Source organism: Haliaeetus albicilla, chromosome 1 (genome assembly GCF_947461875.1).
Source record: "Haliaeetus albicilla chromosome 1, bHalAlb1.1, whole genome shotgun sequence".
NCBI classification, from domain to species: Eukaryota; Metazoa; Chordata; class Aves; order Accipitriformes; family Accipitridae; genus Haliaeetus; species Haliaeetus albicilla.
In genome coordinates this window covers 19,812,926-19,840,200 of record NC_091483.1, presented here as the reverse complement: position 1 = coordinate 19,840,200, position 27,275 = coordinate 19,812,926, and the positions used below count along the sequence as shown (strand labels likewise).

The window sequence follows — 27,275 nt, the reverse complement described above, 5'->3', positions numbered from 1 at the left end:
CGTTTCCTGATAATCTAAGAAGAAATTTTCAGAAACTTAAGTTATTTTACCAAAGCATAAATTAACAGCAAACTATTTTATAATGCAAGAGTCAGGTAGATGGATTTTAAAACTTAACAGGGTCATAACCTGTTTTCTGACAACTGAGTACATTCAAATAACTAAATACAGAAATATTAATGATCGAGCAAGTTCTTTACTTTTCTCAGTTTTTCAGGGCTCTTTGTAACATTGAGGATCTCTTTTGTGCGCGTTATTCTATTTGTGCATGTGTTCTTAAAGTCACATGCATTTTTTTCCCTAAAATTCAGGTCTATGTACCTTTCTGTACAAGATCCCCTTCTAGCTAAACTGGAAGTTGAAAATTTCATGTAGTGTGTGCTATTGCATCTGTGAATCTGTAATTTTATCTGTATTAGACTATTTAATCTTTTACTTGTCAGTTCATTTGCTGGATACTTATGCAGAGCTGTGACAAAGCTGAATGAAAAAGGGTATGAAACACAATGTTTTTAAAAACACCTACGTGATATCTATTAAAATATCAACTATTTTCTGACATCAAATGCCACTCCACAATTCTGTAGCAGATGTTGTGGGAAGTAACAGTGGCTTCTGCAGAAACCCCATGTCTGACTACAGAAAACAGACTTGTGGGAAAGCTCTCAGTGCCGGGTTCCAACAACTGGGCCGCTGTGGTGGAACTGCTTCTGTGTCACAGCTGAGGGCAGTCACTGCTGGCTACAACAAAAGCCTGTGAGAGTAGGAGTTAACAACTTCACTCAGAGCGAGGACCTCACTGCAAGGATGTATCGCTGTCGAGATGATAAAACTCACTTGTGGTTTTATTTGGGACGCTGTTCTGCAGCCGTCTGTTTCCTCTCGTGCAGTTCAACTGTGAATAGTAGTGTTTGATTAAAATGTTATTCCACAGGACCTGTGTCACTTGTTTCAAAACTCACAGTGAAATGTTTCAGAGCACAGCTACAGGTTACCGTTGTAGAAAGCCTCATTCCATGGTAGTCACGGCAAGGCTTGCAAAGGGAGGCTGGAGAACAATGTAGTTTTTTTCCTATTCTGCTTCACCTGGCTCCTCTGTCTCACCTCACCCCTCTGCCCGGGTCTGCATACCATACTGCTTCCACACCAGGTGTTTCTGACAGAAAAGGAGAGCGTGCGCTCACACTGCTTCTCCAGTTCTGTGTCTCTGCCTTGAGTAATTTTTGAAGCAGACATAAAACTACAACCATCCTGGAAGGAGTGGCTTAAGTCTCTTGGAGAAATAAGGTCTTGCAAGTTTCTTGAAACTCTGGTTGAGGAAAAAGATTTAAAGTACTGAAGTGCAGGGAGAAAAAGGCAGAAGGAACTCGGCTGCTCTAGGCGTGTGACAGCAGCTTGTCCTAGCGTACCTACAGCGCTTGCTGCCTTCTGCAGAAGCTGAGCTCCCTCCTGTTTGCACAGGGAGAAAACATGCAGGAAAATTGGCAGAAGTCAGGACACCGCACTTCACTGGGGATTAACTTATTTTAATACACTGTAATTTAAATGCAATGCTAATAAATTTGGAGATAGAAAAGTGTAACAGAAATTTGTATTATGGTTAGCCTTATGCTTTCTATTAGCACAAGAGCTGGCCCAGTTAAAATCAGTTGATATAAAAACTAACAAAAGCCAGACAGCACTAAGAAATTTCCAAATGCGACTGTGTATGACCCATACAAACTAGGGCAAACATTGCAGAAGCAACGGTAACAGCCCAAGAAAAAGCTGTAAAGTTGTCTTCTGTGCATTTGTATGCGTTTACTTTATGCGTAACTCTGCAGGTAGAATCCTTTGCCTCGCAATCATTCTGTTTTCAAATGGTTTAAATGGATATCCTTGGATATCCATTATGAATGTCCATATCATTAAATGGATATTCAGGTGACAGCTGAACACGTGTCAGACAGGGAACCGCTACGCCCAGCACCTGCGTTCAGAGAACACAACCGAGCGTTTGCCCGGGCGGCAGCCCCGCCGGGGACCGCCACTGGCCGGCCGAGCGAGAGGCACCTAAAGCGGCCCGGCCCGGCGGCCACAGCCCCTTCCTCCCCTTCCCGCCTCCTCTCCTCAGAGGAGCGGGCAGGACGGCGGTGATTGGTTGCGGTGCGGGGGGGTGGGGGGGTGGGGGGCGGTGCGCGCCTGCCGACTAACGGTTAACGACTGGCCGGGCGCTAACGTATCGCCGCCCCCCTCGGGTAGCGCCTTGCAACGGAGAGCCGGCGGAAGGTGTGGGCGGGGGAGGGGGCGCGCGCGACAGGGCCCACGCGACGCCACGCCGCGCCACGCGACGTATTCTCCCCTTCTCTGTCGTCTCACAGGGCAGAACCTCGGCTCGGGGCCGCTGGTGTAGTTCAGCTGCAATGCAGAGGTTGCGTACAAGGAGAAAACCGGGTCAGCTACAAGACAGAGAGGAAAAGCCGCGCGTGTGGGGTTTTGGTAGGAGATGGCAGGTAACGCTGGTGAAGGCGTACAGCTGGGCGAGGGTTCCCCCGTAATGTTACTGTACTGCATGCGCACCTCCTAAATAAACGCAAGAGCAGGGATGACTGGTAAGGAGTCTGTAGACCATGGCCAAAAATAAGCAACAGGTCTTTAAAACAGAGCAAATTTTATTGCATGAAATAATAATGGGGAGCGATAAGGGCAGAGATCCTTGTTGGAAGTGCTGCCGCATCTGTACCACGCAGAAGGAGTTGCGCTACCATTGCTGCGTACGGCCAGGAGAAACGCTGGCCGGCCAGGAAAGGGTCACTGCAACCTGTGGACTCCTACAAATGTGGTTCCATCCTGATTAGCTGTACAGTTGAAATTGGTCGCCATAAAAAAGACTAAGAACTCACAATAGCAGCAATAACAGGACAGTGAAGATGACTTGCAGTTATGCAGAGAAAATGCAAATTTCAGTACAAGGATTATGCAAACTGGCAGAGCAAGTAAGTACACAGTCACCTTTATTTAAAAAAGTGTTTCTATCACTTGAGCTTGGTAAGAAAAAACTTGATGGGCTCAATCAGGTACATTCTAGAGCAGTAACGATTCCCAAATAGCAAAGGGCATGAGACATGCACTGGGATGGAGAAGGTGTTTTTGTTGCTGTCTCACGTAGACTGTGACCTCATTAGCAGTCGAGACTGCACTGGTGTCCTGATAAGCATCCCTTTGGACTGAATTACTTGCCAGTGAATGTAGGTGCTAATTAAAGTATGGAACCTTTTTTTTTTTTCAGGTTAAACCATTAAATATTAGTTTCATTATTTAACAAATTTGTAGCTAGAACATGCAGAAAGACTGAATAGTCTCTTGAAGAAATGAATAGTTGTACACTTTTTATGGCAGAGAGAACTGAGACATGCTAGACATTTCAGCAAAGTACATTAATACTAAGTATTTAATACACAGGGATGGCATTCACATTGCTGACTTGTGTAACCATAAACAGAAGTACAAAGGAAGGTCTCTTCAGAGAAAATCAAGTCAGTTGCACACTCAATTTATCAAACTACTGAACAGTGGGAATTGCAGTTTTCATTCTGGTTTTAAGAGAACTTCTTCATGAAGTGCAGTTTCAGGTATGCAATGGTAAGGAACATTACTGTCATGCAGGCAAGAGCCAGGTGGTTCTGCCACAGGCCCCAGCTACTCACATCAATGCCTTGATTTTTCAGATACTCATTTCCTGTGCACCACCTATGGATAAATATACACACATTTATAAACTTAGTCAGTTTGAAATGTCTAGGAAGATGCCTAGAAGTTGTAGAGTGATTTCATGTCTACAATAGGCCAGGCAAACACCAGCTATATGTTACTATTTTATTTTCTATTTGTAAATTTGTTTTTCTTGTAGCTACAATCAGTTTCTTGGAGGAAGCTGAAATGGATTTTGTGAGGCTGTATAATTGTAGTGCATGTGTGTGTGTTTCAGTAAACACAGTTTAAAGAAAAGTGAGAAGCATAATGCCGGATATTTATAGTGTTATAAATACTAAATATGACAATAAGCCAAATATTCTCTGCAGACAGAATGCAAAAACCCAGTCAAAACTTCATTTCTGATATAAAAACTCTCAGATTCTGCTGGTTGTCATTGAGTATCTCACAAACAGACTAATGCTTTAGGACTTTCTAACTTACTAGTGGTGGGATTCGTTTTAATGTACCAAAATACTTACGGACGGCTTAGCTGTCGATAGTTATCATTGCTGATTAAATTTGTGTCATTACTGCTGCTACAAAAGTTCAGATCAGTCAATTCATTGATTTGTAAGGCCTTTTAAAATAAAAGAAACAATGACAACAGAAATTAGTAGGTAAAGGAATGATACATTAACAAGATGAGATATAATTCAATTCAAATTTATTCTAAAAACGTATCACTATTTATTATGTTGGTCAAATCCCCATTTTATTTTAACTGAGCAGCAGGATTCTTTTTCTTTTAAGAGAGGAATGTATGCAGTCCACATCCTGTAATGCATGCGTGTCACCAGGCTTTAACACCTCCCTCAGGCTAGACTATTTCTGCACAGGCATATTAAAGCCCAAATTTCTCTGTGAAACATCACCCTGGCTAAAATTATCAAAAATTAGGAGAAAAGTTTTAACTTGACAAGTTTTTGATTGATGGAAAAGAGAAGAATTGTTTTTTAGGGATAACATTGTTCTTTACTCTGTACCATTTTCATCCAACTGCATTCCAGTGGATGTAGTTGTTTAGCGTCTCTTTCATATGAGGTGTTTCCAAGTTACAGAAATGAGCTCTTCTAAACGGCAGTGGGTGCTGGTTGATGAGAAGCCTTTCTTGTTTGAAGATACTGCACTATGTTCTGAGGTTGCTGTATTTAATTAACTTACCTTTTGCTCATCAGCCCATAAAGTTTGGAGTTTTCTTTATCATGAGTAAAGACATTTCTTTCTAGCAAAGCTTTTCCAAGTCTGTACCCAGGAAAATACAGCACTTACTGTCATTCCGTATCGAGGGATGCTAAAGTATTTGAGCCAGGAGAGCCAGGACATGATGCTTGTGAGATTGACCAGCAACCCAGAGAAAATCTAGAGGCAAGGATTACAAAAGAGCCCCAACAACAACAACAAAACCGAATTAGAAATTACATGCTGTTACCATGTGTTCTTCTCTAGCTCTTGACTTTGCTGCTTCAGATTAAAAACAAGGAGGAATGCATTTCTAAAAGAAGAAACTCTTTCAGTGGAACAACAGGGGAGAGGGAAGGAATCATTTCTGTTACCGAGCTTTGGGCCATAACCCCATGTGGTCCTTCGCCTGAAATGAGTAATGGGGAGTACTTTCACCTATGCATTAAACCCAGATGCTTCCTGTCTGTGGCTCCCACATGGGTTCACATGAACTGTCTGCTGTTACTTGGGTGTGTGGAGCTGCTGGATGTGTACACTCAGTTTCTCCTTGTGTTCCCTGAGTCTGAGGCAACGTGGTTTTGGGCTGTTGGTTCAGCACTGCCTTATTGTTCATGGTGCCTGTCTTTGAACTGCAGCTGTTTGTGTGTTGTCCAGTTCTAACATGCCTGATGGTTGGCTCTGCAGCTGAGGAGGGCAACTACGGTAGTGGTCTCAGAGAGCAGGAGGCTGCAGGTCATGTCCTCAGCCAGCCAAATTGGTCTTTGGCCAAAGCTAAAGGCAAAGGAACGAAATGTAGCACTAGGCTGCTTTTCTGCTTTCCAGGCAGTATGCTAGTTGCCAGAGCCTCAGAGAAGAGGGCCAAGGAACCACTCTCCCTCTCCCTCGCACCCAGCTCCCTGGTCCTTGTTAGTTAAAAGGACAAATCAGAATATTTGACCCCACAGTATCAGAATAGTCAAATCAGACAAACCAGGATATTCGACATGCTCAACCCCACAGTTTTTTGCAGAATTCAGCTGAACTCTGTGCTGGTAGGATTTCTAGATTTCAGCATTTCTAGGATTTCACGATTCAGTCTAGAAAACTGAATAATGTTACTCACAATCATAAAAACAAATGTGATAGTCATGAGCAGGTTTGCTACAGCGACCACACTCTGTCCTGCTGCAATGGCTAATGCCATAGAAGTGGCTGTGTAGGACACCATCATAAGGGTAAACATCATTGTAAAGAAGGCTTCTACTGTTGGTTTCAAACCTTAAAGATCAAAACAAGAAGAGTTTCAGTATGATCCTGCCAAAAGCTCTACCATAACCTGAACGCTATTCTGACTTACGTAGTGTATCCTGCCTACAGAATACGTTTTGTCTGACAGCATAGGCTATGTCGCTGAGACCTAAGACTGGAGCGGGGCTTGTGACAGCCCATATGTGTATGCCCTGTTAACAGAGGACAGGCTGAATAAGTAGTATGCCTGTAACTACAGCAACACTGGAGATAGCAGAATGGGTAGAAGTTACAGTAATGTGCTCCACACAGTCCAAGGTGAAGGCTTCGCTGTGGCTTGAAGTTGTCTATTGAAGGACAGATTTCTAGAGCACTTCCATGAGCAGCAGTTGTACAGCATTTCACTTGTTTCCAGCAGAGAGCTCTCTTAATAGACCTAGTGGCCTTTGGGCGTCTATGGATTTGGTAGCAAGGTCTATCTCACTCCAGTTTTGCAGTCTGAGGGCCTCTTGCTGATGCAGACTTGTTTCCTATTCCTTAGGGAAAAAAACTCAGACCAAAGCAAACTGTGATTATTTTAAATTTTGCTTGCACTTTCCAGCTTTTGGGACATCCCAAAAGGATGTTGTGATCTGAAACCTTATCCTAGGAAAATGGCCTGCTTGGGACGTGTTTTGAGGATGATGTTTGAAGGCGGTCTAGAGTTGTAAAACTTGGTGCCAGCAATTTTCAAAGTCTGCTCACTAACCGGAAGGCATTTCACCAAAAAGAACAAGCTGATATTAATTCGCACAATATTAAGCTCTTAAAACAAAACGTTTTCTTTGATAGCTGTTCTTGCAAGGATGGAAAAAGTATCTTGTAAAAGTCACTGGAAGCTAAGATGGCCATAAATGAAAAGGAACAAATCAAACCTATGTAGAAATGGTTATGGCACACCTCCTTCCAGGGGCAGTGGAGATGAGACATGTCACAGATTCTGACATGAATACTTAAATCTTTGAAAGTGTGTCTTTTCTGTAAACAGCATGGTATGCTAAAAGCAAGCATGGTAACCACTGCTGTGCCAATGTGGTGCTTTAGCCTATATAAATATACATGCACATACATACAATGTGAGTGCCTTGTTGATTTATTGAGAGGGTTGTAATAGGACTGTAGGAGACCATACTTGCCTAACATGAAGTAAATTATACAGGTGAAGATGATGCTTGGTATAGTCCTCATGGGTATTAAATCAGCCATTAGCTTTGAGATGAAATATGCAGATGTTCTGTAGTACCCACTGATATATTCATGTCTGGAACACAGAGATATATACAGCATATTACAATATTCATCACTAAAAACCGGTAGGATTATTTTTGCCTGGAGACAAATGAATTCTAGCTCAAACTGGAAAAAAAGAGTTCTTTCATGGTTAGGCTGTAATGCAAATGTCCAGTAAGCCACATACTGTAGTAATGGTGGCATTTTCATATGCAAATGAATATGGATACTTGTGCACATAATTTTTAGTAAGTGTCATGTTGTCAAAACAGAGAGAGGGTAAAGCTTAAATAATTTCCTTTTCTGTACAGTGTAATCTGCATAGCTTTAAAGAATCCAGTTAGATAGTATTTACTGTCCTCACTATCAAGTCACAAACTTATTAATCAATTCCTAAATTGAGTATTGGGGGGGGGGTCCTACATATGTTAATAATTTTAAACTCTGAGCCATTTGCAATTATAGGTACCATTTGGGGGATTTGTAGACAACTCACTGACAGGCTCAAAGAGTACCTCTGCAATGAGCACTAACAGTGAAATAATTTGAAAACTCTGCACTAGTTGTATTTAAATGACAATTAGCTACAGCAGGGCAAACAAACTCTCTAACAGTAGTCCCTGATAACCTTTTTGTATGTTTTACTTACATAAATATCTTTTTTTCCACAACGAAGAGTTCAATAGCTGAGATGCTGCTGAAACACTGGTTGGTGGTCAGAAAGAACATTGCACCCACTCTACAAAAAGCAAAACGGCAAGCTGTTATTAAAAATGTGATGTAAATGTAGTGTTTCCACTACAGCGTATGTAAATCTGACCATAGTGCCTGGAGCTCAGCAGTATGTGACCTCCCATCCCGAATTCCACAGGAAGAGGCTTGGCTGCAAGTCTGAGTCTGTAACAAGCCTGAAGTAGACATGGCACAGGCAGTATTTGTTATTCACGTGCAAGGACAGGATGTTCAGTGATACAGTCAAAGGATAGAAAATGAACTTATTTTCCTTATTTTTTTAAAATGTGATTTCCAGACACGTTAAAAATTCTCAGTCTGTGAGGCATTTGCCTGATGTAAACTGTGAGGAACTGAATTAGCAATGCAAGAAGTTGTTTTCGCCTTTTCCACTAAAATTTAAGGTTTTGCTTTCACACTTCATATTCAGTTTAAAACTGGGCCATTTTTAAGTAAATGCTATGAAGTGTTTCAAGACTAAGAACCCAGAGCTTTCTTAGTTGCAAACGCATTTGTCGGGTCATGTACATACAACTGTCAAACTTATACATAGACTAAAATAATTTTAAAATCTAGCTTTACACACACCTTCTGACTTACTGCTGGTAAACTCAAGTGTGTATATAGAAGCAGTTGCAAGATCAAAGCTTTAGTTACCCAGGTTTATGTAGCCAAGTCTGTATATTTTAATCTTTAATCTTTTTATCCTGGGGAAATCTTTGCAGAAAAGAAGTTAAAATGCTGCCATGCTGAATTAAGCCTTTTTAATATGTTGTCTGCTGTTCAGCATTTTCAGCAACCTGACTGACACTGAAAAATGTGATCCTACAGAAGCAGCGTTACTCACTTCATTTGGACTGCTTGTCCAGGTTACAGCATGGGAGGGCAGAACTCCATCCCCCTCTCAGTTCTGCAGGGACCTTCCTAGAGGCAGAAGAATATTCTGACTTCGAAGTAACTAATGTAGGCTTGGCCTTACCTAGTGATGTGAAGGGAAGCATTTGCTTCAAAGAGGTAGGTATATTTCACAAAGAGCTTATGGGTTCCTTCTCAGCCTCCAAGCTGTTCATTATCCTATTGCAACCATGAGGGAGCTTTATCAAATTTTTGGATATCCATTACCTAAACTGACTAACCTGTTTTGTAGTCCAGCGGAGTCCTCTTTAAGTCCAAAGAAAATGGCACCTACAACCAGTCCCAGGAAAGCTGTAACACACAGCTGAACATCAAAAAGAAAAGAAAAGTATTATTCTCATTGCTTTTAAAGCTTTGGTAGTTTTTTTGAAATATGTAGTGTGTTAGTGTAGATTGACAGGAAATGTTTTCAGAAAGCAGAAAAGCTATCCACGCTGGGAAGGGAGTTGATGGGGCGGTTAGCAACCTGCAGCACAGCAGTACTTTGAGTTTTGTGCCACGGTATCCTTCTAGAGGTGTCTGGGAGACAACAGCTTCCCAGTGCCACCTGCCTTCAGTGGCAGCCAGCCGCTGCTGCATCATGCAGGCAAGGCACTGGGAGGGCTAGAAAGGAGGGACAGTACAGGAGCTTCAGCTGCTGCTGGCTCTTCTGTGGTGGCACTGGCAGGAGGCACATTCCTGCAACAGTATCCCGGCTTTTCCCTGACCTCCTGCCAGGCCAGATCTATGACCTGAGGGAACTGCTCTGGGAGTGCTGGGAGGGTGCTAACACCAGCAGTGGGAGTGGGACAATAGTAGGGGCTTGGTGGGGCTGGTTAGAAAGAGGAAATAACACCTGTCCCTAGAGGAACCCCAGCATCATGTGCACCTCAGCCAAGCTCCTTTCCCCCAACACTGTTTCAGCCATTCTTGGATGTCGTGATCAAGTTAATTGGTGATGTATTGCAACATCACTCCTTTCTCCCTACTGATACTCTCCACCATTCATCCTCCTTGGGACAGTCAGTGACTCCCCGTCTGCTGTCAGTGACGAGGGTAACTTCAGCTTTAGGGCTGACCACAGCTCTTCAGTGCAGTGCTGCTGTGGGGGTTTCTCTGGAGCCATCTCAGTGTTACTCTGAGCTTAGCAACCAATAGCTGAAAGCAGTCTTTCCTGACTGCTGGCTTGGAGATGACAGTTCATTTTCATGCTCCACAGTGTGTAATTGCTGGGCTCTATCACACATCTTATTCACAAGATTGTTTTTTACAAGAACAAGATACTGTGGGCTATAGGTGTACTGACATTTGCAGTCTATAACACAATTTAAATAGTAAAGATAGCAGCTGCCTCAAGGATATAATTTAAAAGACTTAAGTATGTACATCACACTTTTTAGTGCTAAATGCAAATGACAAAAATCTCAGCAAAACTGATGGTATCAGGCGGTTCTGTCATTTTTAAGCGTGAGCAATGCATGAATCATAATACCATAAACGCCTTGATCCGTGGTACCCTATAACTAAGATCCTGCCGAAAGGAGCAAATGTCAGGGATAATTCAGCTCCTAAGCCAATTGCAGTGGAAAGCAGGGATCATATCAAGACCAGTTTGGAGCAGATTAATGAAAAAAGGCTTAATGAGCCATGTACCTCTCAAAGAATGCTTGTAAAATCCATCCCTAATGAGGGTGGGGAGATAGAAAAGATTGTGAGAAACAAGTCAGGACCATTAACCTTGGGGTATTACGAGATCCTTGAGAGTCTAATTCTTGTCACAAGGTCAAGCTTTTACAAAGCAATTATTAAGGATCTCCATAGTATCAACATACAGACGCGCACACACATACTCAAAGCCTTTTAACCTCAGGGATTCTGGACTGATTTCCCCTCCATACTGGCTGTTTGTTCACTCATTGTGTAAAACATGATGAAGATAATTTATATCCCTGGCTCAGGATCACTTTTTCTGTTGGTTCCTCTAGAATTGCTGAGACTTGCAGTGGGAGTTTTGCTGGTGCTGGGACTGCAGAGTTTGGCTCGTGAATTAGGGGATTCCTGAGGATTAGTCGTTTTGTGGAGGTCAGCCAGGCATTCTTTATTTTTGAAGGCAATGTGCAGCCTTGAATAAATCAACACTTTTGGTGTGGATTCTTCTGAAAAAGCAGCACTAACAGGGCTAGTCATGTAGAACATGCTCATCTTCCATGGCAGGTGTTAGACCCTATTGTGGTCTTCATCACATCTTCTCCAGAAGACATCATTGCCATTACGAACAGTCAAATGCCCAAACAACACACACATTATAAGACTGTGAAAATTTTTTTACACTTGAGCCAACTGCCAGCACTTCACTGTGTGCTGAAGTTTAATTAAGTATGCAAGTGTAGTTAATTGTACAAGTTAACTTTCCCTGGTGGGTGAGAAGATTTGAGGCCAAACCCTACAGTGCCAATCCTGGACAATTAGAGTCAAGTCTGAAGAATGTTCCTGAGCAAATGTGTGTGTGAATCTACTTGGGAGATAATCTGCTCCTGGCTGGGAGCAGCAGAATACCCTGCTGGAAAAGATCCTGTCTCCCAAAGTCTTTCAGTAGTCCAAAATTAATTACTGAACAGTCCCTCATGCTGCTCATTTGGGAGCATTCAGGACACCTTCTAGTGCATCAGATTTCCAGACCTTGAACACTCTTTTTTCAGATGCTTGCTGCAGTCAAAATATCAAGAGGCAAAACCATCCCGATGACTTACCTAATACAGGAGTGGAATAAATTCAATGTATACCACAAAAGGGTAGATACAAATAGCGTTACCTGAGCTATGGAAGCTTGAGGGTTTCCTACCAGATTTTTAAATGTGCGCTTGGACACCCATTTCAGCTGATGAAGGAAGGAATTGGCATACGTGATTTGTCGGAAAACCGCTTTTGTTTTCTTTTTATTTCCCAAAGAAATATTCTCTAATACTGCTTTTGTTTCTTGGTAGTAGGCAGAGTTGGAGTATTTTTCTGCTAACTTCTCAGCCAAGGTTTTATCATAGTCAGTGCGTTCTTCAGTGCTCTCTGCTGAAAAGATTAAAAAGAAATATCACTATTTCTGTAAGGGATGGGAAGATTGTTTAGGAGTTAAGCCAGGAGAGTTATGTTGGGGTGGGAGAGTTACTAATGAACTAGAAGAATTAATATGCACATTTAGTTCCAGTGATTCATTGCACTTAGTCTCATAGCATGCAATTCAAAAGAGTTGGTATAAATAAGACCAAACTTCTGTGTTTGGCTGTGCAACCTGTCCCACAGGCAGCAGCTTTACAGTAGACTGACTAAGTAAACCCTTGTCTGCTGATGCTGCCAGTTTCAAACTTCAGTCTGACTTCTAATCAAAAAGTGATCCCATCCCCCCACCTCCACCCCCGCTTTCTGTAAGTGACCTGCTTTGCAGATCTGATGGGATAATCTTAGACCTCCTAGACTTTTAAGACCAGGTAATCCTGCATGTCAGTCAAACTTTTGAGTCAGTCATAAAGAAATTTCAGCTGGAGCTCCTTTTTTTCTCAACTGTAGTCCAGTGTGTGCTTTTCCAATGACAAATACAATGTGTGTTGCTAGCTGTAATATTAGTCAGACCCTGAATACAGCATTTTTGTAAAATGCTGGTTGCTTCTTTGGTAAAGATATAGTGAAACTGTGTGTTTGGGCACATAGCATATTCATCATTTCACTTCCCTTGTCATTCATGTGAAAAGAGAGCGTGCTATTAATGAGTAGCAACAGACAGGATGAAAAAGCATGCTACTGAACGTAGGTGAGATTTGATTTCTTAGTTTGGGGATAATTTCTGCCTTACCACAACTTCAGGGAAGTATTAGGAGAACACTGGTCCCCTATCTCTGGCCCCTCTTCCCACCCTACTCAGAGGAAGGAAAACAGTAATTTCATAACAGATAAACCATTGCATTAGGTTAAAAAATACAAGTCATAACTGCATCAAATTATGTCCCTAACTGGAACAATTGTCCTGGTTTATCATCTCTGCTTCTGCAGGACCTCAGTTGGGTTGCCTCGAAGATGACAGCAGCAGTTTCTCTGTGTTGAGAGGTAACAAAACAGTTTCTTATATTCCCAGACATTATAACTTCAACACAGGAAAATATTCTTTCACCTTTAACATCTTGTAATTTGAGTGTGACACAAAAGTATACAGGTCAGTTTATGAAGAAATGGGTAGCAATGATAAATTACTAAATACCTATTTATGAGAGGCAAACTATTCTTGCACAGACAGAAATATTTTATATACTAGGGCTGTATGTGAATTTGGTACTTATTCAGGTTATGCTAATTATTTTCCACGTATAAACAAAAATTATTTAGGAATGGTGTGTTGGGGTTTTTTTTTTCCTTTAAAGCAACACGGGTCAGCAGTGCGTAATACTCTCATGCATACAAATAACCGTACGCTTGTACAACATGGTTATTGGTTGTTTGACGCCTGTAAGTGATTTTTCTGTGTTGTGCTGGACACCTTCTGGCAAAATACATGTTATGATAATTTCACTCAGCTCTGGGTTTCATACCTGTGTTAGTTTCATCGGTCTTGCTCATTGCCACTGCAGTGGAGTCTCCATTAATGATGTCCAGGAAAAAGTCGGCAGGGTTGTTGTATGGCTCACACTCGTAGCCTGCAGTAACAGCATTACAAGCCCTAAGCGGCGGTTGTGTGACTGGCAGAAGACTGTGTGTAGCTGTCATGAACACAGCCACTCCATTCGGCCCATTGAGCAGCCTGTACCATAAGCATTACAGGCTTCAAAAGGTCCGTGCTTAGCCAAGAGATGAACGGCACTGCCAGACAGCTCTGTCAGTGAAAGCAAGGTGACAGCTGGCAATGTGCCCTTTTCAACCCTAGCCTGTGCTTTGTCTAATTAAGATGTGCCCAGGAACAGCTGATTAGAGGTCAGCCCTATCATCCAAATCTACATACGCATCAAGAGGTGAAACACCAAGAGAAATGCTTAGCCTGTTAGAATCCTGGGCTTGCTACTACACACTAGGCCCAATTCTGATCAAGCGCTATTGGCATTTTATTCAAGTTAGTGCAAACTAAAGATGTTGCTGCAGTTGGCCCTGCTGTGCGATGTGCTCACCGATAGACTGGAAGTACTCGATGGCGTGCTGAGTGGGCCCATGGTACAGCACTCTCCCCACGGCCAGCAGCGTCACGTTGTCAAACAGTCGGAATATAGAGTACCGAGGCTGGTGGATGGAGAAGATTATTGTTTTTCCTTGTTTTGCCATCCTGAATGTGAAGTGAAGAATGACAGAGATGTTAGCTTTGCAAGTTGGTTCAGCATTTAGATAAGAGAATTTGCAAGTTCAGTTAAGCCTTGGTTAAGTTGGATTAACTTGGTGTGCCAGAGAGGGGAGGGGGAAGGGAAAAAAAAAAAAAGAAAATATTTAGGTCATATTTATAGTGTCTGTGTGAGAAAAGAAAGTTCCCTCTTGCTGGGAATGTTGTTGGAGGGGAAGGTTCTGCAAAGATTTTGATGCAGACAGAAAGCTCTGGAGAGAGGCGTTTGAGTCCTCTTTGCTTGTAGTAAATGAAAAATGATGTAAAATTTGCAAATAGAGAGTGTGTTGTGCTTGTTTTCACAAAGATTGGCCTGATATTTTGTGATGGGGAAACAGCTAACTGTGTTCTAACTACCATCCATATTGAAATCAATCACCTTACCAGACTGTACCACAGGGGTTTTAATCACTTTTCTGGCCCAGGCAGACATGAAAATAAATGAAGCTGTCTGTGACAGCTATCACAGACAAACTGCAGTCCCGGCATGCACACGCTTTGTGCAAGGCACTTTGTGTACTGCTGTGAGCAGCTGCTTTGGAGCGAGAGAGTTCATACAGCCTTTTTCCTATCCTCTTTGCAGCCTTGGCTTGCTGGTAAACAATTACATCTGATTTCCCTGTTTGCTCATTCTAACTGTAATTTAAGTCAAATACAACTGAAATGTAGCAGAGTTGAATGGTGAAAACAGGAAGCTGTTTCCCAGGCCATCACCTTTTCAGTAGCAGTAGGACAGCGTTAGCAGTACTGGCATCGAGTCCTGTAGTTGGCTCATCCAAAAACAAGATGGCAGGATCCGTGATGAGCTCCATCCCAATATTGGTCCTTTTCCGCTCTCCTCCGGACACCCCGCGAGTGAACTGTGTGCCAACCTGCCACAAAACAAGAAACTTGTCTCATTTGGCCTGACAACAAATACTTCAGTGAACAGCATCCTACTGACATGGCAGCATTTTGGAAGAGTTGTAAGAAATTTTGACCCTACTCTCAGGTACAGATGTAGATGTTACCTCACATGTAGGACATTTCTTAATGTTAGTATTACTTGAGGTGTTCTCTTTTGCTCCAACCACAGACTACCTTTCCCCTTCCCCACAATGTAATAGCATATGGCAGTATCATCGCAGAGTCCGTGCAGATTGCCATACATAAATGTTATTAATTATTGTATTACTGAAATAGTCTGTTTAATTTTACTTTTCTTTTATCTGCCATGCTAAGCCATTTGGTTAATTAAATAAATCACTTAATACTTGTTCATGATTTAAGCACCATATTTACACGCCTTACCTTGGAATCTGCCACTTTGCTCAAACCCAGTTCCTTGATGATCTGATTCACTCGTTCATTTTTTTCCTGTTCCTTCACTGACTTTGGCAAACGGAGTGCTGCTGAGAACTTCAAATTTTCTCTTACAGTCAGGGTTCCCATCACCACATCATCCTTCATGAAAAAAAAAGTAGATACTTGGTGGTCGCTTAGCAATTTCTATTTTTCCCTCTGACAACTGCATCTACCTGTGTTTTATGTTGTCCTTGCATGCAGAGGGACAGCAGCAACCACCAGGACATGCAGTAAGGTGCATCTTCAAAGCCTGTGTTATAGCAGAGAGTTGATTTCATGCACATAATTATAAATGCCTTTATTCATAAAGCAACACAATATAGGAACATCCTCCATCATGCATGATATCAAAATGCATAAATAGCAACGTATTAAAAACTATCCCTCATGTATTCTTACCTTATTCAATTTTTTGGAGGTGTTGAGTGAGATACAGAAGGGCTAAAGGGACCTAAGGAGCCGCTACAACTCAGGTCGCTATCACTGTACGTTTGTAAATGTAGCCTCAGTCCACTGCAGGTAAGAGCAGGGATAAGGAAGGAGAAGAGAGGTTGGGTCCATGTGGGGTAAGGTGAAGGTTTTCCGAGCTTGTTTCAGCAAAGGAGGAAGGAGGGTAGGTTTTTTAGATACTAGCTATTTGTCTTTTGTAAGAGGAATCTGTCAGATGTAGGAAGTCGAGAGTTACGTGTTTCTGTAACATGCTGACTGTACTGTTATAAGTTTTCATGGATGCACCTCTTCAGGTCTTGATAAACTGCAAGCATGCTGTTGAGCATAGGTAGTAGGGAGTGGAAAGAAATGAAAATAGGGATGCAGTTTTCCTTCTTTTGTTCTTCACATGTCTTTCTCCCCAGCCCACCCCCACAGGACAAAGGTTTTCTTAGAATGGGACTTACTGACATTGTCCTGGGCAAGCGGAGATACAAGCTGTATATTACCAGAAAGCATCATATTTGGAAAATACTCCGTGCATATTGGTAGCCTATGGCTATTCCCCCAAATGGGAGAACAAGGACAGATCCAAAGCATCCGCCTCCGTTGACTGTAGAGCATTAAGGAAAGAGACTCAAATACAAAGCAGAGTCTCTTTCCCAGTGAGGGTGGATGTGTGGAGAGTTGCTACTGCACCAGTCTCGATTCTTGGATCAAGGCAAGGTACTTGCAATACTGCAGCAACTTCTTACAATTGCAGTCAGAAGGGGACAATAAAATCCATAGTGATAAAAATTACTTACCTGTACTACGTATCCAGAGGTACATTTAAAGTTGGCAGGCTGAGGAGCTCCATCGATCAAAATGTCACCGGAAAGCCCATGGGGATCCTTTCTTGCAGCCAAAATGTCGAGTAGCCTAGGAGAAATGTTGATTACTTTGTCAGATGAGCATGCAGGAGGTAAGCTTTCTGAACCACAACCCCAGCTCATGGAAGAAACAGTTACATAAAAGCATCCCGTGTTAAACATTTGCTATTTAGAAAACCCCTAGCAGTTTTCAAGGGCTGAGTTTCTTTTGTACTGGTTTCCTAAGGAACTGAGATCTGTGCTATTTCATAGTGCATTGCTGTCCATTTGTTCAAGAATACGAACTTAATCTAGAATGATACATAAAGATCGTGTATCAGGAAAGTGTGGACTAAAATTTAATTATATCTTTGTCATGTAAGCTGATTGTCTTTTTTGAATTCAGGTATTTCTCAGAAACCAGTGAGATTTGCACAGACCTAAATGAAAACAAAATCTTTCCCTTTACTGCTAAATCTGTCCATTACTGCTAAATATGTGCACGTTCATTTTCTCCTTTGTGTAATTTCTGTACAGCGCAAAGAGGGCACTTACGAAGATTTACCACTACCAGTGGGTCCCAAAATTGCGTTCAGTCCTGGTCTCATGATGCCACTGTAAGACAAAACAGATAGGTTTTACAAAATAGATGGGATGTTTTTATCTCTCTTAGTGTTTCATCTGGTAGGCTAGTGTAAATTATCTGTAGAACTACCTTCCGTATCCCATTAATTTTGGAATTAATGAAGCAAACAATATTTATGATCAGTCAAACTCCACCTTAATTTTTATTCCTAATTCAAGAACTAATCTTCATATAATGAAGACAACACAGAAACTTGAGCAAAAGGTAGCAAAACCTCTATGCATGCTTTTACCCTCCTGGATCTCTAGAAGTAAAGCACACACTTTAACCACCTTCAGTTCTAAAGGTATTATTCTCTTAGCAGAGAGAATAATGGTCCCTGTAGACAGAACATACTAGGGATTTGTTTGTACTTAACAGAAGCTGCCATTGATGGTTTCTCTGTATCTGACTTTAAGCCACGTGAAACTCAAAAGCCAGGTAGAAAAGGTTTTAAAGTATTTGAGGAAAAGTCCCTATAGAAATGATACAGGATATGGAAATACTGCTGCCTTTCTTTTCTTTTTGCTGAAGCCTGTGAAAGCGTTGCTGCTATTTTTCCTGACTAGCCCCTAAAATCTGTGCTCAACAAGCTTTGGTGTACACCAGAATCATGCTGCACACACAAGTGCCTGTCCGTATGTTGTGATACCAGGTTTATCGTGAACTACAGTCTGGTACTGGTTGTTATCAGAAATCCAGGTAACAGCAATCTGAGTGTGGCTGTGGGTCTGGCCCAGTACAGCTGTTCTTAGGGTCTAAGGACATGCAGCCTAGGAGGCTTGGTTTTGCTCTTCCTGATGCATATTTGTTTCCTTCAATTTCTTATTGTGGAAATGTATGGTTCCACAGATTAAGAAGCATACATATTATACATATATTATGTTACATTATATGTGATTTTAACACGCACAAAAATATGTAACAAAACAAATGTAGATGTTGCATTTTCTAAAAGGGAAAAGCATTAATGTGTGTTAAACATTGGTCTTTTACAATAAGCCACAGGAGGGGTCTCCTGCTGACATTGTTGCAAATGACCAGTGTCAGTCAATTAAGTTACCATAACATACAGCTCTTGAGGATAGTAGGAAAGATTTTAAGAGCTCATGTTTAGGAGGTGTGGAAATTGCATAGGCAAAGAGCAGGACAGACAGAGCCACACAAAAGGGTGAATATTTATGATAGAAATTGGAGTTAGGGAGCTGAAAGTCACGGGTGACTTCGAATGGCATGTTGTGTGAGAACTTGCCACTTAGCTTAACTACTGAACTGTGAATGGGCAAATTTGATGCATAGATTATTGAACAAAGGCCATAACGACATGATTCCTTTACTGCAGTAGTGCTCAATGTTAGAAATAAAAACCCCAAAAGAGAAAACTTTACATCTCTTCAAAGTTAACCTAACCTTCATTTATATTGCTGTCTTAAACATTTTAAGTTAACCCCCCCCAAATTAACCTTCCCAAAGGGCACCTCAGGGAAGGAGACGCAAGCATTGAGGACCGTCTGTTGGTATCTCACTTAAACACCATGGCACAGTAGGAGGCTTGCCAGGTAGTGTAAAACGACCACAGCTGGCTTGTGTGCACCCATGCTGATAGCGGCCAGGAAGGCTGTCCCTTCCTGGGGCTGGGGGAAATGGCACCCAGCAGCGTGAGCTCTCTGTGTACAGGCTCAGCTCTAATGACTGAGGACCAGTGGGGCCTAGCAGGAAGCTTAAGCACAGCTGATAGCAAACACAAAGCAACCATACACACATGTAATTTTTCTAAATCTTGATCAGATTCTGTATATTGTGCTTAGTGGTTCAGTGACCTGAGTGGACTCAGCTGTCCGGACAGAAATAAAACACACACATACTCTAAAGAGATATTTAAATACGTACTTGACATCTCTCAAAACTTCTTTATTGGCTGTTTTTTGACAACACAGGAACCCAGTCGTCATCTTCACATGGTAGCAGATGTTGTGGAAAGTTAGTACACTTCCTCCCCTGCTGGCTAAGTCTGGAGAGCACTGCGTTCTGCTGGGGATGCCATTTGTATTCAAGTCTGACATCTGAATACTTAGGTGTGGCTGGCCTTCTGCCATTTTTCCTCTATAAATGAAAAAATGGGAAGCAGGAAGACTTGATTAGGTATGGAGAGGAAAGATGTGTCTGGTGGGTCCAGTCTTCAGCACTGGACCTGCTATGGACCTTGCAGATGTCCACCTAGGTCTCTCTCTTTCAGATAGACGTTTGGGTCTTGTGGGCTCAGACCTTGAGATGACACGGAGCTGATGCGGAGCTGGGTCTGCCATATTGTTTCACACCACATGCAGTGTTAGGGAGATAGAAGAGTCTCCCTCCACCCTGACGGTCTGTTGTGGTGGGTTGAACTTGGCTGACCACCAGATGCCCACCCAAATGCCCTCTCGGGTGAATCTCTGCTCCAGTGCCTGGAGCACCTCCTCCCCCTCCTTCTTCACTGACTTGGTGTCTGCAGGGTTGTTCCTCCCACATTTTCTCACTCCTCTCTCACAGCTGCTGCACAGCATCTTTTACCCTTTCTTAAATAGGTTTTCAGAGAGGAACTGCCAGCATTGCTGACACAGTTGGCTTTGGCTGGTGGGAGGCAGCTGCACCTGGCAGGGGCAACCCCAGCTCCTTTCTCACAGAGGCCTCCCCCAGGAGCCCCCCTGCAGCAGCACCTGGCCACGGGCACCAACTGCATCCGTTCTCCTGGTACAAGGAAGTAGGTACCTCTCACGCCGGGAACTAGCATGACATTATGCTCTTTCTGGAGGGCTGCCCCTGGCAGAGAGGTCTGTACACAGACTGCACGCTTGTTGGAAACCATGGGTACAACAGGTGACTCACTGAAAGATCGACTTAAAATTATTGAGGTCCAAAAGGACCTGGCCTTCTGCCCGTCCACTTCATCAGACTTCTTTCTAGTTTTGAATGTGCTTAGTTTGCCCATTAGATACTCTTTTAAAGGGGTGGTTTGAAAGTAAAGATACTCCTCCTACCTTTAGCTCCTGTGCAATGGTAACAAAATCTAAAAATTGTTGGTTTATTTTTTTAATCAAAGTAATTTTGCCAAGGGTATGGGAACTTGGAAACTGACACCACTGCCAAGTAATTCTCTTCCTTAGATTTGCTTTCCATGTAAAAACTAGACAGTAGTTGTAGAACAGTTAAAGCTATCTCACCTTCCTTGTCAGCCAGTGACAGTGCAGTGCTCCTGCCTGTGAGCCATCCACCTGCACCATTGCGGCATCCCCAGCTGCCCCTTGTGCCTGCAGACCCTTGTCCCCTTTGTACTTCCTAAATGGCACATGGTCATTTAGGTGGAAGGCAGGATCATGCTGACTCATCGGACTCTAATTACTTTAATTGTCACTAGGGGAAATGTTAGTAATGCAGTAGTTCATAGGAACCGAGAGGGGAGATGAGCAGCTAGGAGCTCTGGGACTCTGGGATTATCAGTCCCATACCTTAGCATAGTTATACTGCTTGCAGCAAGGAAGAAGGCAAACTATGAGACTGTTTCAGACATACTGAATGAATTTGAGAGCAGATAATAAAATGAGCCTTGCAAAAAAAGCCGTTTAATCTAATGCAGTCATATGGTCACATAAAAAAAGAAGCCCTTATCTTGTTGGTTTCTTAAGGTTGCTTGACAGACAGCTGAACTCTCCTTTGTGGCTATCAGTGCAGTGAAACTGCTGGAAGCCCTACTGTCAGCAACAGGCCTATCTGCATGTAGAGGCTGGTGCATCTGTCTCCCAACGATGCTATCCCAAATCTAGCCCAAGGTTGCTTCTTCTGACAAAACTGCAGTCTTCTGTGCTGGCAAAAATGTAAGGTCTTAATGTTTTCGTAATGAGTAATCTTGGCCCAATTTGCCTACAAAGAAAAGAAACTGTGTTCCAAATATAATTACAATGGGACTAGCTTTAATTTAAGCTAAAATGGATTTTGAGTAAGTTGAACATCAATTAGATGTGGAACATTGAAAGTCTGGAGGCCTTTTATTGATAAACTGCCTACACTCTTCTCTGCTTGTGCTGGAGAAGACTTAACCTACTCACAGGAAGGCAGCTAATCTTATAAGGCTATTTATACAGTAGTTTCTGGGCTAATCTGGCTGGACATCAATCATTGCCATTTGAAAGGATGCTTTGGTAAAGTAGAGATGTGCATTCAGAACCGCAGTGGGAACTTTTCAGTTAAAGTCTCACCGTACACTGAGCAGATGTTTGCTAGCATTCCAAGCAGGGTACCAAACACTCAACCGCAGAGTAAACACCACAGACAGACATTATAAAATTTCTTGAACTGTTTGATAAACAGCAGCATGATGTGAGTGCAGAATTCTTCACATGACAGTGTGACTCTGACCTTGATATATCACTGCATCTATAAGATACCTTGATATATCACTGCATCTATAAGATATCTAGATCAGTATTTTACTTGATGAGATTTTTTTCTCAGCTTAATGTTTCAGTATTACTGATGTAATGTTATGAGCAAATGGGGGAGTGTGAGGTATAGCCTGACCTCAGGCATTATCAACAGAATAGTTAAATTCTTCTTTGTTTCATTTGGGTTTGTTGGTTTTTTCCAAAGACCAGCATAAAAACCTAACTCAGCACTTGCACTGAAATTTCAGAAATGCTCTTTAGAAAACAAACTTTTCATTTAGGAATGAAATGGATTCAATCTTCCAGACTGAACTTGACTGGCAGACAATAAGCACAGGATCAGAAGCTATTTTCATAGATACAGGATCACACTACTTTCACAGAGTCGTTCTTAAGAACAGACAGTACGCTGAAGTTTAATTTACCAATTGAGTTATGATTAGATTGTACACATCTTTGCAAAGAACACTGCAGAAGCTAGATTAATCAGCTACGAGAAGGATTAGACATATCCATAGCAGACAGTCCCTCAATGGGTATTTAATACAGCTGTCGGCAGGAAAACCTCCAGTTCAGGAAGGTCTGAGCCCACTGACTGCCCAAATCTGCCAGAGAAAAATAGTGTTCTTTGATATTGTCCCTTGAGAAGGCATTGGTTACTGGCAACTGTAAGTAGAGGCTGGATTCAGGTCTAGCTGGACCTCTGGTGTAAATCGGCATGGCCCTTCATGGCTGTCGTGTGCTTGTGCTACTTGCAGTGACAGGGTGAGATGCTGTAGGTGGAAGACACGGATTTGTCTGTGTGCTGTTCCTCCTGATGGCTGCCCCTTCAGGTAAAGGTGTATTTGTGGGCATATGCCATTTACCAAAGTAAAAAAAATTCTATTTCAGATGTTAGGTTAATACTGAAAGTAGCATTTTACACTTTCAGAGCTACTAGACTTTATTGCAGAAAGAAATTGCAGAATACTCATTCGCTTACAACTTGGTTATTTATCAGTTGCTCTATGAAATCCGTGTTAGCCTTCTCTCTTCTCAAAGGAGCCTAATGGTTGCAAGGACTCCCATCACAACAGCTCCTTGGAATGACAAAATGAGAGAGTTCTGGACATGATGGTGGGAAGGGGCCTTGGGAAGTCCCATAACGCAGCTTCTCCCTCTGAGTGGGACTGTCGCCAACAGGAGATCGGGGCAGCTGTTGTCTTTGCCTTGGTGACTCGTGTAAACCTGTAAGAGTGGTGATTTGGATCTCAGCTAACAGTGTGCTGAGAGAAGATGAAGCGCTAACAGTGAAAATAATGCCTGTGTGCTAGAGTTAGGCTTTTCATTTGCTTTTCTTTTTTGGAGACCCTTTTTTCACTGTGGGGTAAGTACTTGCAGTGAGATAAACAGTTTGGTATTTTACAAACCAACCTTTGCATTTCTGATCTAGCAATAAACTTCACCGTAGGAATACAGGGGCATGCTCCTTTATAGCTAACATAATTGTCAGCTGTTGCAATTGCTCCTTAGGAATGGATTTTTTAAAATATTACTTTAGGCCTTGTTTAAAAAATTATTTATTGCATTTATTATGACATACAGCCATGAAACATTTTAAGTCAGAGCATGTGCAGGACAAAGAAACAATGATTATGAATGTTAATCAATTAAATCAATTTCTATGTAAACTAAAATTCTTTAAATGAAGTTTCCTAGAATTCATTGCCAATGACTTACAAATATCAACTTTAGATCAGAAATGAGCAGGAGATTCAATGACAGTATGTACTGCCTGCTGTATTCAGAAATATTTGTTAATATGATAAAGAGTTTCATATCCTCATCATATGAACTCTGGGTATAATACATTATTTTTGCATCAGCTAAATATAAAATTTATGAACTCTTTGGGAATTTTACAAATTTAATTTGTTTTCCTGAATCTTTCTAAAATATTTTTATTGCCATTGATTTCAGCATCAATTTCAGTTCAAGCCTAATAGAAAAACCTTTTCTTCAGAGATATTTAGTCTCAGAAAATTTTGTCAGAAGGCAAAGTACTGGATCTTGAGATTTAACCTTTTATTAATGGGAAAATGAAACTGCTTCCTTAAAAACTATCATGAAATCTCTTTGCCCGCTATTTCAACACATGGAAAATAAAACTCAGTACGGTCACTTTCCTGTGTATTCTTGTGAGATTTATAAAGTACAAAGTCTCATTTTCCCTACATGTTCAGGGGCACTAAACAAAAACATAAACCACCAACAAAAGGTACTACAGAGTTCCATTGACTTAAACCTGCGTGAACCACAGCAATACCATACCTGGGGTGTTTCAAGCAATTTCAGTACACCTATTTGTATGCATTAAGATACACTGTCTGTATAAAAAACTAAGTAGCATTCATTCCTGCCAGTCTTCCTGCAAAGCTTTTGGTATCGGAGGAATTTGCAGTTCAAATACAAAAACCAGTACCATAGGAGTAGTAGTAAAATTTTGAATGGGAACATTCAGAAGTGCATTTTAATTGATTTTTTTTAAATCCAGGCAGTTATTCAAGGCATTTCATCTCTATAGAGAATAAGCATTGAAATTACTTAAGGAGGAAGAGTTTGAGAGACACAAGAAGCTTTTAGCAGTTTTCTAAAGGAAACTGTCTCAAACCCTTTAAAAAAAATAGCCTGTTTTCTTTTTTCTGAATACTTGAACCTGCCAGAGAAACCACAATTAAGTGAGCTATTATTTTTCTTATTTTTAATGGGTACAAAGTTTAGTCTTGCAACCTGCAAGCTGAAACAGTACAGTATGTACTACAAATGTGCGTTTTAGAGTTTGGATACATATAAATTCACAGAATTTGTAAGTATACCTTTTTTTTTTCCCTCTTTAGTTGCATGCATTTACAGGGATGTAGACTGGCCAGAGAATGGATGTGGGCATGCAAAGAGGATGGTACAGCCTAGTACTGCCAGCCCAGGACCATATAGTCCTCCTTCGCGTGTAGGAAATTAAAACCATTTGAGTAAATAAGGATAATGCGATTCAGGCAATCTGTAAGTTAATTGCTAACCGATTTACTAGGGATTTGTAACCTACCTTCTGTGAAAAGAGCCCTGTGTGTTAATTGGGGACCGAGTAAGCAGTGCAGGTATTTGCATGTGTGTTATCTGTGGTGTATTAACATGCATGGGCAAACTCCGAGTATGGTAGTTCCTGCAAAATATTCTAACTTTTCACCTTTTTACTGGTTTTACTTTAAGCCTTGAAGATTTCGTCCCCCATTTATAAAACATATTTTCATGAATTTCTTGCCAAATTTCTCAGTAAAATCCCTTGAAAAGCTGGGAAAAGGTAAGGAAGTGTTTTGCTGTGTTTTCCTTGGCTGTTGGAGGAAAACAGCCACTAATTAGATTCTAAGGAATCTAATTCCATAGCAATGGCGGAGAAAGCAATTCATGGAGGAGGAAGCAAGCCACTACACCGAATTAAATCTATCTCAGTAAAAAGGCTGAATTGCTGCTACCGACTCACTTACCAGCAGCAGGTCTGGGTCAGCACTGCAGGGCTGCTGAGGAGGTGGCAGAAGCGGTGGAAGGGAAGCAGGAGCCAGGGAAGAGAAGAGCGTGGTGTGTAGGAAGGCAGCCCCGACGGCTCGCTCAGCTTGCAGGGCAGGATTGTCCCACCCGTCTCATCACGTCTGCTGCAAAACGGCAGTGAGCTGGGAGCTGGACTCCCTGTGCTCCGTCACCCTGAGGAGTCTCCACCCTCTCCCTGCGTACTGGGGAAGCCAGAGGGCTTCGTGGGGAGGGCAGGGCCAGTACGAGCCACAACCTTAACCTTTTTTTCTTTTAGCTGAACAATTTGTAAGCGAGCTGCAGCACAGCACCTTGTCGGGAGCTGCCCCAAACCAACCGCATCGGTAGCAGTGACATTTGAATGAAGTATAGTATCTCCACCTGCCAGAGGCTCGCAGTGACGGCCAAGTCTGGCAGAGCTGGCAGGGCGTGATGAATGCCAGCATGGCATGTCCGACGAAGCACAGCTGGTTGTGAAGTCTTCTTCCCCAGTGGCCTGCAGACTACCTTGGTATGTTTTCCTTCAGTTCAAAATACCTGCAATAATGCAAAGGCTGTACTGAACCCATCACAGTGGGGTTTTCACACAGTAATATGTGGGCATGTAATTGATGCTATGGAGGGAACCAAAGCTGAGGCAACTGTCATTATATGAGGTAGGGGCATTGGTCCCTGGCACATTCTGTCTGCCTGCCTGGCTGGGCCTGCTGGGCAGCGCAGGTCACAGCTTTCCGGGAGCAGCACTGATGACAGGCATGCTGCTTCTCCCATTTGCTCCCTGACATGGTTTTGCTTGCCAGGACAACTGTAGCCTCTGAGTCCAGTAACCCCGAAGATGAGGTTGGCCAGACTCTGGGGGATGCTGAAGGAACTCCTTCAGTTCAGCTGAGCTGCCTGCACTTGGCCAGTGTCCCAGGCACGATCCTGCGGAAGGGCTCTGCCAGTGCTTTGACAAGAGCACGAACCCATGCAGTCGCAATTGTTCTCCTTGGCAGAGGGACACAGAAAAGCACGTTACAGCTGGTTTCCAGTTAAAAGCATAAGCTTTATGCTCCCATTTTTCTAGCAAGACTCATCACTAATTAGTAAATACCAAGGCTGCCTGTAAGACCTGTCTGGGTCAGAACATCACAAGGCCAGCTTTTTTAGCTGGCTGTAACCGGGGATGCATAGGTATCTCATAGTTCAGGAATCACGCTCCTGGGACCTTTTTCTTTCCTTTATCAGTAATTTTGTCATAATTAACTCTGTTCTTTGTTTATACAAGACTTATAAGTGTCCTAGCAGCTAGTGAAGACAATTGCTTAGTCCCAGTAGCATTTGAGAAGGTGCACATATGACCAAATAGATGCAAAAATACTGTTAACTCATTCAGGGAGCATATTTACAGTCTGGCCCAGAATCTTAAGCAGACCATTTGTCATATCAGATCTGGGCTATTCCCAGGCAAGTCAGGAAAAAACAGAGCATTTGTGCAGGATGCAGTCAGAGGTTAGCTATTGCTCTCAGCATGACTGGCACTCATGCTGAAACAAAATAAAACGACAACAAAAAAATGGAGATGAAAACCTATAGTTGTTTTGTTCTCACAGATACTTGCACTACTGTTAAAACCCAATATGATTTTTTTTTTTGTTTTAGTTGTGGGCACAGGTATCCTTGAG

General features: G+C 42.2%; 1 protein-coding gene across 5 annotated transcripts; it reads right to left on the bottom strand.

Moving 5' to 3' along the window:
• Positions 1–2,976: 2,976 nt before the first annotated feature.
• Positions 2,977–25,807, bottom strand: ABCG2 (ATP binding cassette subfamily G member 2 (JR blood group)). 5 transcript variants are annotated; one of them, XM_069781013.1, is made up of 16 exons: positions 25,572–25,807; positions 19,523–19,735; positions 17,563–17,622; positions 16,963–17,077; positions 15,674–15,826; positions 15,098–15,255; positions 14,181–14,332; positions 13,611–13,715; positions 11,852–12,102; positions 9,282–9,364; positions 8,063–8,152; positions 7,320–7,444; positions 6,020–6,174; positions 5,005–5,094; positions 4,215–4,312; positions 2,977–3,729 (listed from the first exon to the last, which is right to left on the bottom strand). In XM_069781013.1, the coding sequence occupies exons 2-16, from the start codon at positions 19,726–19,728 to the stop codon at positions 3,579–3,581; spliced, it is 1,992 nt and encodes a 663-aa protein (XP_069637114.1). In that variant the 5' UTR covers positions 19,729–19,735; positions 25,572–25,807; the 3' UTR covers positions 2,977–3,578. The 5 variants fall into 5 exon arrangements, with proteins under 5 accessions (XP_069637114.1, XP_069637125.1, XP_069637142.1 ...); XM_069781024.1 differs by having other exon boundaries at positions 11,852–12,099; XM_069781041.1 differs by lacking the exon at positions 19,523–19,735 and having other exon boundaries at positions 25,572–25,789.
• Between the last annotated feature and the right edge of the window lie 1,468 nt (positions 25,808–27,275).

Excerpts from the sequence above, each read along its gene's own strand:
- ABCG2 (XM_069781013.1), bottom strand. The coding sequence starts at position 19,728 with ATGGCAGAAGGCCAGCCACACCTAAGTATTCAGATGTCAGACTTGAAT. Across the intron at positions 9,365-11,851 it reads CTCAAGCTTCCATAGCTCAG|CTGTGTGTTACAGCTTTCCT; the intron begins GTAACGCTATTT and ends TTTGATGTTCAG. Across the intron at positions 3,730-4,214 it reads TATCGACAGCTAAGCCGTCC|GTGGTGCACAGGAAATGAGT; the intron begins GTAAGTATTTTG and ends ATTTATCCATAG.